General features: G+C 41.9%; 1 protein-coding gene across 3 annotated transcripts in view; it reads left to right on the forward strand.

Annotated features, from left to right (window-relative positions):
* Positions 1-18,809, forward strand: part of KLHL24 (kelch like family member 24) — a 47,131-nt gene that overhangs the window by 13,598 nt on the left and 14,724 nt on the right. For all 3 annotated transcript variants that reach the window (XM_054038988.1, XM_054038987.1, XM_054038989.1), the window contains 3 exons: positions 1,004-1,990; positions 8,256-8,440; positions 16,574-16,692. In XM_054038988.1, the coding sequence (XP_053894963.1) occupies positions 1,071-1,990; positions 8,256-8,440; positions 16,574-16,692 (1,224 nt within the window). In that variant the 5' untranslated portion in view covers positions 1,004-1,070. The remainder of the gene's footprint in view (positions 1-1,003; positions 1,991-8,255; positions 8,441-16,573; positions 16,693-18,809) is intronic.

Raw genomic sequence — 18,809 nt, forward strand, 5'->3', positions numbered from 1 at the left:
TTGCTTTTAAATTTTAGATAGGAGTTAATTATTGTCAGAAAATAGAAATTCTCCTTTAACTCATTAGGTAGCCCCCACTTCTTACTTCCAGATGCAAAGACTCCTTATTCATTTGCTTGCATAATGGTTTTCTCACACATATACATAATTTTTTATTTGATACTTATTCATGCGGTTGCCTTTTTTCTGTGGTATCTACATTATGCTTCAACATGAATTTTAAGTATTTTTTCCAAAATGCACATTAGTAACCTGTATTAATTTTTAATTTCACCATAGCATATTGATTAACTGATTGTTTTGCTGATAAGGAGAAAGAGTTAAGACATTTGCTTTTGCTGATCAGGAATGGTCACTGGGATAAACAAAATCATTAAACTCCATAGATTGCATTATGGTACTGATGGATACTGAAGACTGAGATGTGGTTTGTAGCCTCCCTCTACAATTGTTCTAGTTTAAAAATTTCTTCTTTAATATTACTTTTATTAGTGGTATTACAGGAGCACCTGGAGGCCCTGAGATCAGACTTGCGTTGTGCTAGGGGCTGTGCAAACACGTAGTAAGAAGCAGTTTAAAAATCTGTATAGCAAAATCCTGAGGTCTTTACTCAGGCAAACTCCTGCTGATATCAACTGAGAGATTTGCTTGAGTAAGGACTTTAGGATTTAGCCTTTTGACATTTTTAAGCTTGATATAAAGGTGATACTCCAATTAAGCAAAGGCTAGGGTATTCATAATTATGGTTCTCACAGCAGCCTTAACTCAGTCCTTTGTGTGTATGCATTACAGTAGGATATATTTCATTGCATTGCATGGTGTCACATTTCATTTGCCAAATAATAACTTTTGACCGTTACTAGAGTAGTGTAAGTTACACAGATTTTAGACTGATCAGGCTGTTTGTTTTGTATTATGCAAGTTTCATAAATTTCATAATTCTTTCATTGCATTAACTGTCAGAATTGATTTGTTGGGTACTAAAATGTTTTAATTCTTCTAGCCATAGCACCGTACAGAAGACACTCAGAAATCTTTTCTCAATGATTCTATAGTCAACGGATGTAACAATGGTACTAATACTGGGCCGCAGACTGAATAGAGAGGATAGCGGGGTCCGTGATTCCCCTGCAACCAAACGTAAAGTTTTTGAAATGGACCCGAAGTCCTTATCAGGTCATGAGTTTTTTGACTTCTCTTCAGGATCATCCCATGCTGAAAGCATACTCCAGATCTTCAATGAGTTTAGAGACAGCCGCTTGTTCACAGATGTAATTATCTGTGTGGAAGGAAGAGAGTTTCCCTGTCATCGAGCTGTTCTCTCAGCCTGCAGTAGCTACTTCAGAGCTATGTTTTGCAATGATCACAGAGAAAGCAGAGAAATGTTGGTGGAGATCAATGGCATTTTTGCTGAAGCTATGGATTGTTTTTTACAGTACGTGTACACTGGCAAGGTGAAAATCACTACAGAGAATGTGCAATATATCTTTGAAACATCAAGTCTCTTTCAAATTAGTGTTCTGCGTGATGCTTGTGCCAAGTTCCTGGAAGAGCAACTGGATCCTTGTAACTGCCTGGGAATCCAGCGTTTTGCTGATACACACTCACTAAAGACACTCTTCACCAAATGCAGAAATTTTGCACTGCAGACATTCGAGGATGTTTCTCAGCATGAAGAATTTCTTGAGCTTGGGAAAGATGAGCTCATTGATTATATTTGTAGTGATGAGTTGGTGATCAGTAAAGAAGAGATGGTTTTTGAAGCAGTTATGCGCTGGGTTTACCGTGCTGTTGATCTGAGAAGACCAGTGTTACAGGAACTTCTAACACATGTGAGACTCCCTTTATTACATCCTAACTATTTTGTACAGACAGTGGAAGTGGAACAGCTGATTCAGAATTCTCTAGAGTGTTATCAGCTGCTACATGAAGCAAGAAGATATCACATACTTGGAAATGAAATGATGTCCCCAAGAACTAGACCACGCAGGTGAGAGATTTTTTACTGTTTTTCTGATATGCCCTAGAAGAACATTATTATTTTTTTTACCTGTTTATCTAGTAGATATGAACTGTAACCAAACTGCAGCATAGTGAAGAAAAATTTGAAAGTGTCTTTTATTTTGTGTTACTGAGTTCTGCATTTTTACTGCCTTATCCACACACAAAAGCCTGGTCACCTCACATGCTTACCTTTAAGTAGGCCTTTGAGTAATCTTATTCACACATATATGTAACTTTACTGATATGAGTAGTCCCCTAGAATTCAATAGGAAGGACACTGATGTCAGTAAGTTACTCACAGGTGCAGATGTTGGCAGGATGAGATCCTAAGCCCTTTCCACTAGTTGCCCAGTTAAGCCACTTGCAGCAGCTTTCATTCCGGCTCATTACAATGCAGCCATTAATCCACTACATTTCATAATTATTTAATTTTTACAGTGTAAAATAATAATGTATTGTACACTTATCAAGGAGTTGGGTGGCATTTTTCAGTTAGGGCAACAGCGACTACTTTTGAAAATCCCACTGTTACACCACAAAACATTTTACAGGTTTAATAAAACACTTTACAGGACTAAAAATACAGTTCTAGAATTATATAACAGATTTAGAGATGAAATAACAAAACCAATGTATATATTTACAGAATTACAGAGTAGCTACAGAAAATATTTTAAGTTTAAATATTGTAACCTGTTTTTTAAAATCCTAAAACATTACTTCTTATTATCCCATAATACAACTGGACATTGCTACTGTAAGCTACAGTAGGAAATGAGAAAAAATGCCGAGGGTGGTATTTTGGGAACTGTTGGTTATGGTGATTTCTTTTAGATTCTGCCATAGACCTTCCTTCCCAGGTAATTGCTAAAAACATTACATTCTTGAAGGAATGGTAAAGAAGGAAAACTAAGATGTTTAACCCTGGAAATTCTGCCAAACATAACATAGGTACTTGAGAAGGTTAGTTGGCTAGCTGTAATGCTGCACTGGAGAATTAGCTGAAAAAGGAAACACCCACCTTCACCCCACTGCTTATGTTTAACAGAGATGTTTTCTGAGCAGGGTTTTTGTTACTAAACTTAAGAAGAAACTAAACACTGAATCATGAATGCAGCAACAAGAGGAATAATTTATAAAGAGAGAAGCTGGCTAGTCCCCCAGTGATGATTTTTCCCTGTATCTATTATTAAATTCAAGGGATAGTTCCTTGTCATTTGATTCTGTTGCAAAAATTGATAAAGTTTTGTAACAGTTACCAGATTCCTCCCTGCCTCCTCCATGCTTTCCCCTTTCATTTCTTCTAAAATGGGATTTTGGTAGCACCTTTACCCATTCCCTCCCTATGTTCCATGTATTGCTGCCTCTTTTTTTTCCTGCTTTGCTTTTATGTAAGCTTTGTTAGTGAGGAAAAAGCATAGAACCGACTGAAAGTTCTGTATACCAAAATTAATGTTTCTACTGAAACTTTTCTTGGGAACTGTTCTTGGGATTGTGTGTGCATATGTATCAGTATGTTTCTGTACTTAAACTGGTTTCTGACTAGCTGTTCAAAAACAGTAGGATTCTGGTCTGAGTTCATTTGAAGCAACTGAAAAATTGTCTGATGTCACTGCACGTTTAAAACTTGGGTTGAGATCCTCCCTTCTTTTCCCTTATGCCCCTAGGCCAGGGGTGGTCAATTATTTTTTGTCAAGGCCCAAATTTCTTTGTGAAGGTATAGTTAAGGTCCAGACTCCAGGGAAGAAAAATAATAAAAATAACTACAATAATGATAATAATAAGTAAATTCCATTCAAAAGCCTCTGATGGTCAGGATTTGGCCTGTGGTCTGCTTATTGACTGTTCTTGCTCTAAGCTTTCATTGTAGAACAAAGTGGCGATGTGAGACCCAGATAACTGAATACAGTTGCACTGACATCTTGAGGTCGTCTCTCATATCTCCATTAAGCTTCACAGTGACATCTAGTGGTCATGTTGTTCTAGTGCAGGGGTGGGCAAACTACAGCCCTCGGGCTGCTTCTGGCCCATCAGACGTTTTTATACAGCCCTCAAGCTCCCGCCAGGAGCTCACAATTCCCTTGATGAGCACCGTCTTCCAGCACGCAGAGCCACACTGCACAGGCGCAACTTCACTGTGCTGTTTCCGGGATCGGAATCCGCCCCAGGTGGCAGAATGCCAAATTCCCTCCCGGTCTCCTACGGTCCCGCCAGTCCCAGCTAGGGTGCCTCCGCCCATGGCGGTACCTGGTACGGCCATCTTGGTGCCGCTGCCGGCAGGGCCCCTAGGAGTCCCCAGTACCACCCCTGTAGAGCCCCCCCCACGCACCACACCCCATGAGTCCCTTCTCCCCCACCTCGGTAACATCCTTTATAGAGCCTCCCCCCATGCTACACCCCATAGAGTCCCCCTCCCCAACCATGTATTCATGGCCCGCCATACAATTTCCATACCCAGATGCGGCCCTCAGGCCAAAGAAGTTTGCCCACCCCTGTTCTAGTGGATGGACTCCTGTGTATTTAAAACAAAATATGAATTGCATACCATAAGCTTTGAATATCTTTAGACTGGCTTACAGTTGTTGCTTATTTCAGTGCACAGACCCACTAGACCAGTCTAATGAAAATATATCAAGATATACTTTTAATTGGTTATTATCATATTTATCCATTTTAACCAGTTCTTCTCAAGTACTTTTTTTTAAAATGTGAGCAGTCAGTAATTTTTTCCTCTTAAGTGATTTACTTTTTATTTAACTACTGCACTGCTGGCTATTATTTTTTATGCAGCATCCAAATATGGTGGATGTTTTTACAGACAAAATTATTGGTTTTTTTCAAAAGCCCTCAGAATTTCTGTCTGTGGAAATTTTTAATTTCTTTGAACAGATTTTCTTTGAACTGATTAAAGGACTTCTACCCAGGCAGCATGTGTTGGTCTATATTGTTTCATTCAGCTTTCTCAAATAATGTCATGAGAGCTGAATAGTTTCCTGTGTGAAGTACATCAGAAATCTGATTTTTAATTTCTTTTGTGAAAGTACTGGATTTAATGTCACTTTAGTAATGTGATTTTCCATTTTTTCTATTTTGGGGACCATGTAATGACAGAGAGATCTCATGGACCACCTTCCATGTCATCTCCATAGGCCACAGTTTGAGAACCACAGCTCTGCTGACCTCCATTTGCATTTTATTTCAGTAGTTAACTGTTGCTGTTAACAGCCTATGCCTACTTGTATTTTGTGCCTGCCTCTTTATTTTTTAGCTTGATCCCTATTATCTTTATTGACGGCACACTGTCCCAATTGCAAAAAATTCTAAGGTCTGGTCTACACTAGAAAATTAGGTTGTCTTAACTATGTAGCTCAGGGGTGGATTTGGGTGTGAAAAATCCACCCCTCTGTGTAGTGTGGTTAAGCTGACCTAACACCTAGTGTAGACAGCGCTAGGTCAATGGACAGATTCTTCTGTCGACCTAGGTACTGCCTCTTGGGGCTTGTCTGCACTTGAAATGCTACAGCGGCACAGCTGCAGCACGTCAGTGTTGAGACTGTATATGCCAATGGGAGGCATTGTCCTTTTGATGTAGGTAATTTACCTCTTTGAGAGGTGGTAGCTAGGTCGACGGAAGAATTCTTCCATCGACCTAGCCTAGTGCTGTCTACACAAAAGCCTGGTCTACACTAGATAATTAAGTCGGCTTAACTGCGTTGCTCGAGAGTGTGAAAAATCCACACTCCTGAGCAGCACCGTTAAGCCAAACTAACCCCAGTGTAGATAGTGCTAGATCGATGGAAGAATTCTTCTATCAACCTAGGTCCTGCCTCTCAGAGAGATGGATTACCTATGCCAACGGAAGGGGTTCTCCCATCAGCATGATGCAGCAGAAAAGCTGCAGTGGTACAGCTCTGCCACCGTAGCATTTCAAGTGTACAGAAGTCCTGGGACTTAGGTTGGCTGTGCCACCCAGGGGTGTGGATTTTTCATACCTCTAAGTGACGTAGTTATGTTGACCTAATTTTCTAGTGTAGAGCAGGCTTTAATCTCCACATATGTGACCGTCCAGAGGTGTGGTTTGTTCATTTTTAAATCCAGTTCTGGATTTAAAATATTTTAGTAAATTAATTCTCCTTCAGAGAGAGCAAAACTATGCATCATCACTCTCAGGCAGTATTTTTGATCCACGGATATTGGCTCATTTATCTCTTAATTTAAAAAAGATTGGCAACCATGCAAAAGGCTGCGAGTTTGTCACAGAAGTCACTGATTCCGTGACCTTCCATGACTTCTGCAGTGGTTGGTGCCCCTGCGCCAGTTGTACCGGCTGCTACTGGGGCAGTCTCGAGCCACCACACTCCCATCCCCCAGCAGCAAGAGGAGTTTGGGAGGGGAGCAGGGGGTTGGGGCACGGGACGGGGTGAGGCGGGCAGGCTCTGGGAAGTGTGGAGCCAGGTAGGGAGCCTGCCGACCCCGCCAACACATCCCCACACCAGCACCAGCGGGGGTCCTGGGCTGCGTGCTGTTACCCCCGCCCTCCTAGCACCAGCAGGGTCCTGGGCCACACACCACTGCTCACCCCCTCCCCAGCACCCACGAGGGTCCTGGGCAGCGCGCTGCTGCCCGCACCCCCCCACACACACACAGCACCTGCCGTGCCCCCAGGCCACCCCCTTCGTCCCCCCAAGTGCTCCCGGAACCCCCAGGCCACCCCCCCCCAAAGGTTTAATCAGGGGTATATAGTAGAAGTCATGGACCAGTCACGGGCTGTGAATTTTTGTTTACTGCCCATGACCTGTCCATGACTTTTACTAAAAATATCCGTGACTAAAATGTAGCCTTAATCATACACAACAAGCTCCTCATTTGGCAGAAGGCCATGATTGTAGTCTTTAAAAATATCAATAGCCAAACCTTGTCCTTTGTAGATATCTTTGGTACATACGCTTGGGTTTGCCTGTTGGGGAAAAAGTAAGAGAGACAAAGTACTTGCTGTTGAAAGAAACCAATTTCTTTTTCTGAATAGTGCTTCGTCGACTCATAAGGTTCCTTCCCTCTCTCCCTTGAGAGATAACTTTCCAAGATTAGTTCCTCAAAAAAGAAGATGGGATAACTAAACATTAAACATTAAATAGATAAAAAGCAGGACCTGACATCACTTCAAGGTTGGAGCAGCTGAAGGGAAATTTTCGTTGGGTTTTTTGATAGCTATGAGAGAGTAACTGAGACTTTGCTTTTTCTAAAATATTTAGAGTAAAAAGGACTTACTTGTTTAACAAGAGAACAGTAATAATCAGCTAGTTTTTACTTGTGGTGTCCCACAATGTGAAAAAAGTATGGTTTTAAATAAAGGCCTACAGCACTTTTATCATTTATAAACAAAGTTGATGACGGGTCATGCAGTTGTTATAGACACAAGGTAATGTGATTTTTTGCAGGATTGGGTCATAGTAAATAAGATATCTGCTCTTATGGAGTTATTTGTAGTTAAAATAGTGTACAGCAGTGGCTCTCAAAGTAGAGTCGCCGCTTGTTCAGGGCTTGTTCAGGGCCACTTTGAATTTGCTGGCTTTGGTACTTGGTTTTATTATTTCAATCTTCTTTGAAGTTTTCCTCCATCACCATACCCTCTTTCACATTACTGTTACATATTTGCAACCATATGTCCTAACAAAGTTTTTATCTGATCCATAAGTCTTAAACTTTTTTTAAAAGAAATTTTCTGTAACACTTGGAAGATAGTTCTAAATTTGTGAAATATTAAAGTGATGCAAACTGTCACAGGAGTCTTTGTGCTATTTGTAACTTTGCAGAAGACTGTTTTCAATATGATGGATTTTATATGAAACTTCCAAAACTGCATATATAAATTTCTTACACATGGCTTCAGCTTTACCTCTGATATTTCTCCATTTTCAGTCAGAGGAGGAAAACAACCTTAAAGTTTAAGGTCTTTCTTTTTAAAAATTTGATTTTTTTCATGGAGCAATCATGCAATATAACTCCACCCTTTATTTAAAAAAAGGTTACTTATTGGCCTGGTTACCTGGCACACAATGGGACAGCTGGAAATACAGTGAAACCCTTAACCATTTTGTAAGGAAATAATTATTGCTGTAGAAGTCAGTATAACATTAAATAATAGATTTTCAGATTTTAAAACTGTACGACCTTGGTTTTTCAAGCTGATATTGTTTGCTACATATGCTTTAATAAACATCTATTTTGTCTTTCTGTTTTCATTCTTTTAGATCAACTGGTTATTCTGAGGTGATAGTTATTGTCGGAGGCTGTGAACGAGTTGGGGGGTTTAACCTGCCATACACTGAATGCTACGATCCTGTGACAGGAGAATGGAAGTCACTGGCTAAGCTCCCAGAATTTACTAAGTCTGAATATGCAGTGTGTGCTTTACGGAACGATATTCTTGTTTCAGGTAAATAATTCCAGGAAGCTTAAGCTTAAGTGATGACAGCAGGAACATCCTTGGATAATTTACAGTTCTTTAGGTGATTGTTGCTCTTTGAACTTCCAGAAGCTGCTGGAATGAAAATTTCACGAATTTCACCCCCTCTAGCCTATGTGTTGCTTACCAAATCATCTCCCTCAGTATGTGTTGAGCATAAACCCTATGCCTATATTTGGTAGCCACAAATATTTTTTGCTTATTGTTTTGTTTTTAATCATTAATAATTACAGCCCTGGCTGAAATTTCATCAGAGAGGTCTGGGGATATAATATTGTTATGAGTGGAGCTTAGAGCTAAATGACTGTATGAACTGACCCACAATCCAATATGTCCTCCTCCATACCGGTTAAGTATGCAGCTTTTAAATATTAGTGCTCAGGTTCTGCAGTGAAAACAGATCAAACCTTTTTTCAGCATAGAAATGCAGAGTAGAGGCAAATACCTCACCCTTCTTAAATCCTGACCTGGAGGTGCTGAGCACCTGCATCTCCTAGTGAAGTCAGTGGCTGTAGCTGCTCAGCACCTCTCAAGTTTAGACAAAAAAAACGTTATTTGGGTCCATGTCTATCATCTGGACCAATGGTGACAGACTTAGCTGGTTACTAACTCCTGTCCTGGAACTATCTATCTCCCCCATTACATTTGTTTGTTACCTCAAAGCAGGGTGGATTTGATTTAAATCAAATTGATTTAAATCATGATTTAAAGCACTAGTCAGGAAGACTCGATTTAATCATGGATTTCTACATAAAAGTGCATTCTTGTTGTTGTTATCAGGGCCGGCTCCAGGCACCAGCTTACCAAGCAGGTACTTGGGGCGGCCACTTTGGAGAGGGGCGGCACGTCCAGCTGTTCGGCAGCAATTCGGCGGACAGTCCCTCACTGCTGCTCGGAGCGAAGGACCTCCCGCCGAATTGCCACCGCAGATCGCGATCGCAGCTTTTTTGTTTGTTTGTTTGTTTGTTTGGCTGCTTGGGGCGGCCAAAACCCTGGAGCCGGCCCTGGTTGTTATAACCTTAATACATATTCTTCACAACTCAGAGATAGATGTAGATTTCATTTTTAGAAGGTACACACTATACATTTTTAAAGTGATTTATTTTGAAAACTTTTCAGATGAGTTTTACAGGTATATCAGAAAATGAATGATTGTTTGGTTATTTCATATACCAAAGGTAATTGAAGCAGATATTTATGAAGTCATTGGGAGGTGAACTATCTCCAATTCAACAGGTTAATCATTAATATTTGGAGGATTTTCTTTCCATGCTGTATTAGGAGGGGAACATCACCAGACAGACATTTAAATTGTTTCATTTAACTAAAACAACAGTGTTATGTATTCTGGATTTTTTTCTTCAACAGCAAACATATAATATTTTAACAAAACAAGCATATGAATTTTTGAATTTAGTTAAACATTCAAGTTTTTTAAGATCAGGTTTGTTTTTGTTAAAATTGTTTAACTAAAATCGTTAAATGAAATATTTTTTAAAAAAAATTAAATCGACTATGTCAGTCAGGTCAGCAACTTAAAATATTGACTTCTGCAGCTAACTCGGTCGTCTTCATCTTAATTTTCTTGTTTGTTCATAATCTGGAAAAGAAAAACAAGCTTTCCTGCTTTTTCAGGTCCCAAACGATTTATCAGTTTGGAATGAATTAGTCCAAAGGAAGAAAATATTCTTTCTACACCGGCAGAAGAAGCTACTGCTGTTAAAAGTGAGATTATCACTTCAACAGTCTCTGAATCCAAGTGCTTTAGTGACTTCCACCAGTTCTCTGGTGTGACTTTCTTTAAAACATCATCAACAAACATATATTTCTTGAATGGTTCACTCTTAGCTCTGAAGTTTATTATAGTTGGCATTATGGCATTATGATTGCTGGATGTCTATGTCATAGCCAACTCCTCTTGTTCAGTTGTTAAGGTTTGACTGTGGTACTGAGTATTGAGAATATTTGCAAGAAAATGAGCTGGAGATAGTGCTTGTCCCATTTGTTTTTTTAATGCTTGTAATTTAACTGTCATTGCATATTTCTCTTTTTAAGATCTCACTCAGTTCCTTCCAAATTTCAACAGTGCCAGCAATAAAACAGCTATTTCTCTGCATTTTGTTCAAGGCTACAGAAATAGGCTTCAGGATACTCAGTACGTGTTCAACATTTCTCTTAAGCCTAATGTTGAGAACTTTGGCTGTGACAGTGCCATCTATTTTTTCACTATTTTGTTCACAAACTGTCATCAGATTAGGCCAGTTCTTGATATAGTGCTCAAAACAGTCCACTACTGAGTTCCATTGCATGTCTTGTGGGAGAATTAGCTTGGTTCCTCCCACTTTTTTCAGAGCAGCTGCTGCAAAGTGGTTGTTATGGAACAACATGAGACTTTATTTCTGGAACACTGAAGTCTTTGGCTAGGAGGTGCATCAAATGAGCACTGCAACCGTATGTTATTATCTTGGGACTCTCTTCAGTCTCTTCTGAATTTCTTCTCCTCTTGGATACATTTGCAGCATTGTCTGTGACCAAAGCTGTGTACTAGACATTTGAATTTTTTTTCAGTTTGTTCTAGCTTTTACTGCTACTTCTTGTAAGTATTCTGCTGTGTGTGCATTTCCTGATGTATCAATTGTTCTGAAAGGAAGACATTCCCTTCTTCCGTTGTCACACAAGCACATACAACAGGATCATTGTGGACATGGCTCCACCCATCAAGACTCAGGTTAACAATTTCACTTTCTAGACCTTTTGCACACTGTTCAATTTCTCTTTCATACACTTTATTCAGTAATTTGCCTGCGACATCTGCTCTGTTGGGTGGACTGTATCCTGGTCTTAATGACTGAACCATGTTAATGAAGTGTGGGTTCTCAATCATACGGAAAGGAGAGTTTGTTGCATAAACAAACCAGGCAGTTTTTTCATCAATTACCTCTTTTTGTAATCTGCTGGTTCTTATCACAAACTCATGTATGGTTGTTTCTGCATGATGGAGTTTTCTTTTCTTTTTGCTACAGGTGATATACTGTGGCTATGTGACATACATGATGTGACTGAAACACTATCATTGGCAGATAACTCTGAAACTATAAAAAGAAGAACAGGAGTACTTGTGGCACCTTAGAGACTAACACATTTATTAGAGCATAAGCTTTCGTGGACTACAGCCCACTTCGAAAATGATGGTGATATTGAAGATGGATAGTCTTCAGAATCCTGTATGTTGAGGATGGATTCTCCTAAACGAAATAAGTCAATGCAGTTATTTAATTATTATTACCATACTGCTCATTTAGTATTACTCATTGCATTCACTGACACTCAGTACTACTTTAAAGGTGAAATTGTAAAAGGAAGATCTGCCTATTTCAGTTATTTATTTTTTTATCACAACTGCATCTAAAATGATAGTACCATAGAGTAACAACTATATTTTTTGCTCAAACATGAAAATTCAAGAATAGTCCAGAAGGAAGACAGGCAGTCCTTAAGGAAGAAGTATGAAACAAAAAAGTTTATCAACCTGAAGATCCTGCGTGTTCAGACATGTTGCTTTCATCATCTTCAGCGCAGCTTCCTCCTGAGAAGGAACACTTCATGATGTTGTTTCATTTGGGCAACCAGGCCTTGCATTTCTTTGTTGTGCTGTTTGCATTTTGCACACATGCCTGTCTTACCCACAGGTAGAGGAACTTCATTAAAATATTCCCAAACTGGGTCTCTTTTACGGCCTGCTGCCATTATAGGTTTTCCCTTCTAATGAGAGAATGGTATGGTAGATCTCAAATCAGTGAAGGCTACACTCAGAAAGACCCCAAGACTTCTGGAATATGCTGCTCAAACAGTTTCACTTTTGTTTCTACTGCCTGTCCCTCCCTTTTCACATTTATCTCCAGACTTCTGTCTGTTATTTTTATTTATTTAAATAAAATTTATTTATTTTATTTAAAAACATTTTTGCGGTTAACAAGCATGTTATCTCTGGAGACACAAATCCACAGTTTGAGAACTGCAAAACTAAGCATCTCTGATGGTATCTTCTAGACTGAGCACTGAGTCCTATTGGGTAGATAGAAAGATTAACCAAAATAATCTATACAGAAGCCCATGGAACCCCATAAGATTGGGTCCCTAATCCATGAACTATTGCAGGGGTCGGCAACGTTCGGCACGTGGCTCGCCAGGGTAAGCATCCTGGCGGGCTGGGCCAGTTTTATTTACCTGCTGACGCGGCAGGTTCGGCCGATCGCGGCCCCCACTGGCCGCGGTTCGCCGTCCCGGGCCAATGGGGGCGGTGAGAAGCTGCGGCCAGCACATCGCTCGCCCGCGCCGCTTCTCGCCGCCCCCATTGGCCCGGGGGCGCGATCGGCTGAACCTGCTGCATCAGCAGGTAAATAAAACTGGCCCGGCCCGCCAGGGTGCTTACCCTGACGAGCCGCGTGCCGAACGTTGCCGACCCCTGAACTATTGGAACTCATTTACAAAACACTTCATAGAATATCAGGGTTGGAAGGGGCCTCAGGAGGTCATCTAGTCCAACCCCCAGCTCAAAGCAGGACTAATCCCCAGACCAATTTTTACCCCAGTTCCCTAAATGGCCCCCTCAAGGATTGAACTCATAACCCTGGGTTTAGCAGGCTAATGCTCAAACCATTGAGCTATCCCTCATAGAATTAGAATTTATAACCCCTATTTCATGATGAGATATCTTTGAACTATAATGTATCTTAATTAAAACTATCTTTAGATAGTTTTTTTCCTCAAAAAGCATTTTATCAAAAAAATCTGATTTAAATAAAAAAAATCCAATTTTTTAAAATCATTTATTTTTATCCACCCTGCCTCAAAATGACTATCTTTCCAAATGTAAAATATCTTTCTCATTTCAGCAGACAGACAGTGGAACCGAGAGGGGGACATATGCATGAACCATGTAGAGGAAAACAGCCTGTGTTATGTACATGCCTCATAGCATATAAATCTTAGAGATTTCCTTTCCAGTGGCTCATCCATGCAGTGGTGCTCAAAGAAGTCTAAAGGGTGTGGAAAAAGTCATTGAAATATTTCCCAACATTAAAAAAACTGTTAGTGTAATGTCTTATCACAAAAATGTATGTATTTTGCTCAGCGTGTTATTCTGAAAGGTTTGCATAATGGGATGTATTTCTCGTGTATTTTCATGTTTGAAAATATTAATTAATATTAGCATTTCTTAGAATCATAGAATTAGAAGGGACCTCAAGAGGTCATCTACTCCAGTCCCCTGCACTCATGGCAGGACTAAGTATTATCTAGACCAGGGGTAGGCAACCTATGGCACACGTGCCAAAGGTGGCACACGAGCTGATTTCTAGTGGCACTCATACTGCCTGGGTCTTGGTCACCAGTCCAGGGGGCTCTGCATTTTAATTTTAATTTTAAATGAAGCTTCTTAAACATTTTAAAAACCTTATTTACTTTACATACAACAATAGTTTAGTTATATATTGTAGACTTATAGAAAGAGACCTTCTAAAAATGTTAAAATGTATTTACTGCCACGCGAAACCTTAAATCAGTGTGAATCATAGAATATCAGGGTTGGAAGGGACCTCAAGAGGTCATCTAGTACAACCCCCTGCTCAAAGCAGGACCAATTCCCAACTAAATCATCCCAGCCAGGGCTTTGTCAAGCCAAGCCTTAAAAATCTCCAAGGAAGGAGACTCCACCACCTCCCTAGGTAACGCATTCCAGTGCTTCACCACCCTCCTAGTGAAATAATGTTTCCTAATATCCAACCTGGACCTCCCCCACTGCAACTTGAGACCATTGCTCCTTGTTCTGTCATCTGCCACCACTGAGAACAGCTGAGCTCCATCCTCTTTGGAACCCCCCTTCAGGTAGTTGAAGGCTGCTATCAAATCCCCCCTCATTCTTCTCTTCTGGAGACTAAACAATCCCAGTTCCCTCAGCCTCTCCTCATAAGTCATGTGCTCCAGACCCCTAATCATTTTTGTTGCCCTCCGCTGGACTCTTCCCAATTTCTCCACATCCTTCTTGTAGTGTGGGGCCCAAAACTGGACACAGTATTCTAGATGAGGCCTCGCCAATGTCAAATAAAGGGGAACGATCACGTTCCTCGATCTGCTGGCAATGCCCCTACTTATACAGCCCAAAATGCCGTTAGCCTTCTTGGCAACAAGAGCACACTGTTGACTCATATCCAGCTTCTTGTCCACTGTGACCCCTAGGTCCTTTTCTGCAGAACTGCTACCTAGCCATTCGGTCCCTAGTCTGTAGCAGAGCATGGGATTCTTCCGTCCTAAGTGCAGGACTCTGCACTTGTCCTTGTTGAACTTCATCAGGTTATTTTTGGCCCAATCCTCTAATTTGTCTAGGTCCCTCTGTATCCTATCCCTACCCTCTAGTGTATCTACCACGCCTCCTAGTTTAGTGTCATCTGCAAACTTGCTGAGAGTGCAGTCCACACCATCCTCCAGATCATTAATAAAGATATTAAACAAAATCAGCCCCAAGACCGACCCTTAGGGCACTCCGCTTGAAACCGGCTGCCAACTAGACATGGAGCCATTGATCACTACCCGTTGAGCCCGACAATCTAGCCAGCTTTCTATCCACCTTACAGTCCATTCATCCAGCCCATACTTCTTTAACTTGGCGGCAAGAATACTGTGGGAGACCGTATCAAAAGCTTTGCTAAAGTCAAGGAATAACACATCCACTGCTTTCCCCTCATCCACAGAGCCAGTCATCTCATCATAGAAGGCAATTAGGTTAGTCAGGCACGACTTCTTGAATAAATGAAGACTCGGCACACCACTTCTGAAAGGTTGCTGACCCCTGATCTAGATCATCTCTGACAGGTGTTTTTCTAAGCTGCTCTTAAAAATCTCCAATGATCGAGATTCTACAACCTCCCTTGCTGCAATTTAAGCCCTTTGCTTCTTGTCCTATCCTCAGAGGTTAAGAAGAACAATTCTTCTCCCTCCTCCTTGTAACAACCTTTTATGTACTTGAAAACTATTATCATGTCCCCTCTCAGTCTTCTCTTTTCTAGACTAAACAAACCCAATTTTTTCAATCTTCCCTCATAGATCGTGTTTTCTAGACCTTTAATCATTTTTGTTCCTCTTCGCTGAACTTTCTCCAGTTTGTCCACATCTTTCCTGAAATGTGTCTCCCAGAACTGGACACAATACCCCATTTGAGGTCTAATCAGCGCGGAGTAGAGTGGAAGAATTACTTCTTGTGTCTTGCTTACAGTACTCCTGCTAATACATCCGAGAATGATGTTTGCTGAGTCTACCTCTCAGTCTACTTCTGAACAACTGCCTTGTTTAAATGTAATGTTTTATGAGACAACAGAATGAGATCCATTGTCAAAAATAGCTAATAATATCCTTCTCAATACTGACTTAACAATTAAGAGAAAAACGTTACTTTTTAGTATTAATTATCTTTGAGAGATTTATTAGAATTCTTTCAATCTAAGTTATAATTAACAAAGGATCTGTTGTCTTAAAGTGGAGGAAAGTGGTTATTTAGATTAGAATGCAAGCCTTGCCTCTTTGATTAAACTTTTCTCCAGCAGTGACATCTTCTAAGGAACAACCAACAACTAGCAAATAGAAGGCAAGAGCAAACAAACATGCATATCAGAAACAGGAGGCTTTGAAAATTGTCATCTAGGAAACAGATCTCTCCAATTTTTGTACAGCATGAAGATACCACAGTGATAGGTGCCTTATCTGAGATAGATCATGGAAGATTGTACTTTGTAGAGGGTTGGGAGAAGACTGGTGTAGATCATTATGGTAGATGGTATTTTGGGGGAATCGGTTGGAAGAGATTATTGTTTTGGGAGACTATACTTCATAAGAGATGCACTTCCTCTACACAGTGACCAAGAACATCTGAAAACCTCTATCTACTTAAATTTATATAATCACAGATGAGTCTACATCAGATGTATAGGATGTGACATTTTCCGTAGTCTACTGCAGAGGCGTACGTCAGTATCCAGCACCTCTTATTTAATAACTTCCTTAGTCAAAGATCCATTGGTTTTTTTTCTGTCTTTTTTCATAATTTTAAAGGTGGAAGAATTAACAGCCGTGATGTGTGGATTTATAACTCTCAGCTTAACATTTGGATCAGAGTTGCTTCCCTAAACAAAGGCAGATGGCGTCATAAAATGGCTGTCCTTCTTGGTAAAGTAAGAGAAATAATTCATTACTTATTGTAGCTAATACATTTCCCAAATATAAGCAAAACTTAAATGTAAAACCAGGTGTAACTATTTAGAGTTAGACTGCATTCCCCATCAACTCCTATTGCTTTTAATAACCAATGAATTATGGGCTCAGTCAGGTTGGCAGTGTCCATAGAAGTTAAACTGATGTTTCCTAACTTTTGATTCTTCTTTAAGTGCTTGGTCATGTCAATTCCAATCAGGTGTGTGCGTGCTGCATGCACGGTCATCGGAAAGTTTTCCTTTAGCGGCTCCCATTGGGTCGGCTGTGGAGCCCCCTGGAGTGACACCTTCATGGCACTCAGTATATGACCCTGCCAACCCGGCCCCTCCTCGGTTCCTTCTTATCACCAGTGACGGTCTTTTGAACTGCAGTTGCTTGCTTAGCAAGTGCTTCCCTTAGCGTTCTTTCATATAGTTAGCGCAGCCTAGTTTAGTTGTAGTTAGTCTTAATTGTTAGTGTATATATTGCATATAGTGAGGTTTGGGAGCAGGGTTTCCCCAATCCCCAAACCTCCCCTTCCCTCCCACCTCCCTTTGGGCTCCAGGGCATGCCGTGAGCGCAAGGCTTTAAACCCTGTGGAAACTGCAGCAAGCCGATACCAGCAAGCGCCCCCACAACTCATGTCTGAAGTGTCTGGGGGAGGCACACCAGACAGAAAGGCGCAAGATCTACAGGGCTTTCCGCCCCAGAACTAAAAAGGAGCGAGATTTCTGATTGAGGCAGTTGCTTATGGAATCCGCTCTTCATCCCCAGTCTACTGCAGACCGCCCCAGCATCGGTACGTGACACAGTACCAAGGAAGGACTCTAGTCTAAGAGACCTTCGGCACCAGCACTCTCTGGCACTGCAGGATGCAAAGACAACCCGGCACCGCTCGCATTCACCAGTGCCGTACAAGCGGCATAGAAAAGCCGACAGAGGGCATTCCCCGTGCAGAAAACAATGGGATCTGCAGGCGCGGTACCAGGACGTCCCATGAAGGAGCCCTCGGCATCCAGGCAGCAAGAGTGGGTGCAGTCAATTTCAGTTCCCACGATGGGACTGTTGAGTCTGGTGTACAGCGACTCCCGGGATGGGCAGTGCCAGGTGGAGGAGTTGGAGTTACCCTCCACCCCGGACACGTTTGAAGTCACCAGAGACTTAACAGCGATGATGACTCCTCAGCCCCCGGTGATCAGAGATAAGCCCCCGGCGTCGCCACAACCATCGCCATCTAGAGGCAAGCTGGCCATGATGTGGCGGTCTCCCTCTCCTGCCCGGCACCGACGAGTGAGCAGCAGCAATCCCTGGCTCCAAGAGAGAACTGGAACCGACTCTCGGCACTAGTCCCTTGGCACTGGACCCTCGACACCGGTCCCTGACGCCAGATTCCCGGTATCGGTCCCTGGCCCGGGCATCTCGACATCTGTCCCCTGCATCATCGGCACAGGTTCTCGGCGCAGTATCATGCGGCACCACCATGGTCATCTCAGTCGAGATCCATGTCTTCGAACTCAGATGGTGACTCGTACTATTCCTGTCGCAGCAGGCATAGATCCGACAAACAACGGAGGGAGGCACCAATGGCATGGCAACCCCAGTGGCAGCCTCTGGTGCAATGGCCTTTTTGGACCCCCTGGGCTTACCATCAGGCCCAGGGCTCCCGTTCGGTGGCCTTGGAGCACCGATCACCCCAGCCAAAGATCAGCCTATGCCCTGTGGTTCCGAGGCGACCTTGGCACAAGCCCCACAGCTGGCGCAGGTCGCCACCAAGGCAACTCTGAGGCACAACCCATTGCAAGGCCAAGCTACAGTTGCCACAAAGGCCCCAGAGGCTGAACAGGAGGAGATCAGGGAGTCAGAGGGTCAGGAAGACCCTGTACCACCTCTGATCTCCTCATCTTCATCTTCAGATGAAGTGGTGGCGGGAGCTTCAACCTCGGACCCTTTCCCAATTGACCACAGGGCCCACCAGGACCTTCTACAAAGGACTGCCTGTAACATGGGGTTACAGGCGGAGGAGGTGGTCAAACCCGAAGTCCCCATGGTCGACATCCTTGCACCAGAGGGACCGTCCAGGGTAGCTCTGTCACTAATA

This window comes from Malaclemys terrapin, chromosome 9, assembly GCF_027887155.1.
Source record: "Malaclemys terrapin pileata isolate rMalTer1 chromosome 9, rMalTer1.hap1, whole genome shotgun sequence".
NCBI classification, from domain to species: domain Eukaryota; kingdom Metazoa; phylum Chordata; order Testudines; family Emydidae; genus Malaclemys; species Malaclemys terrapin.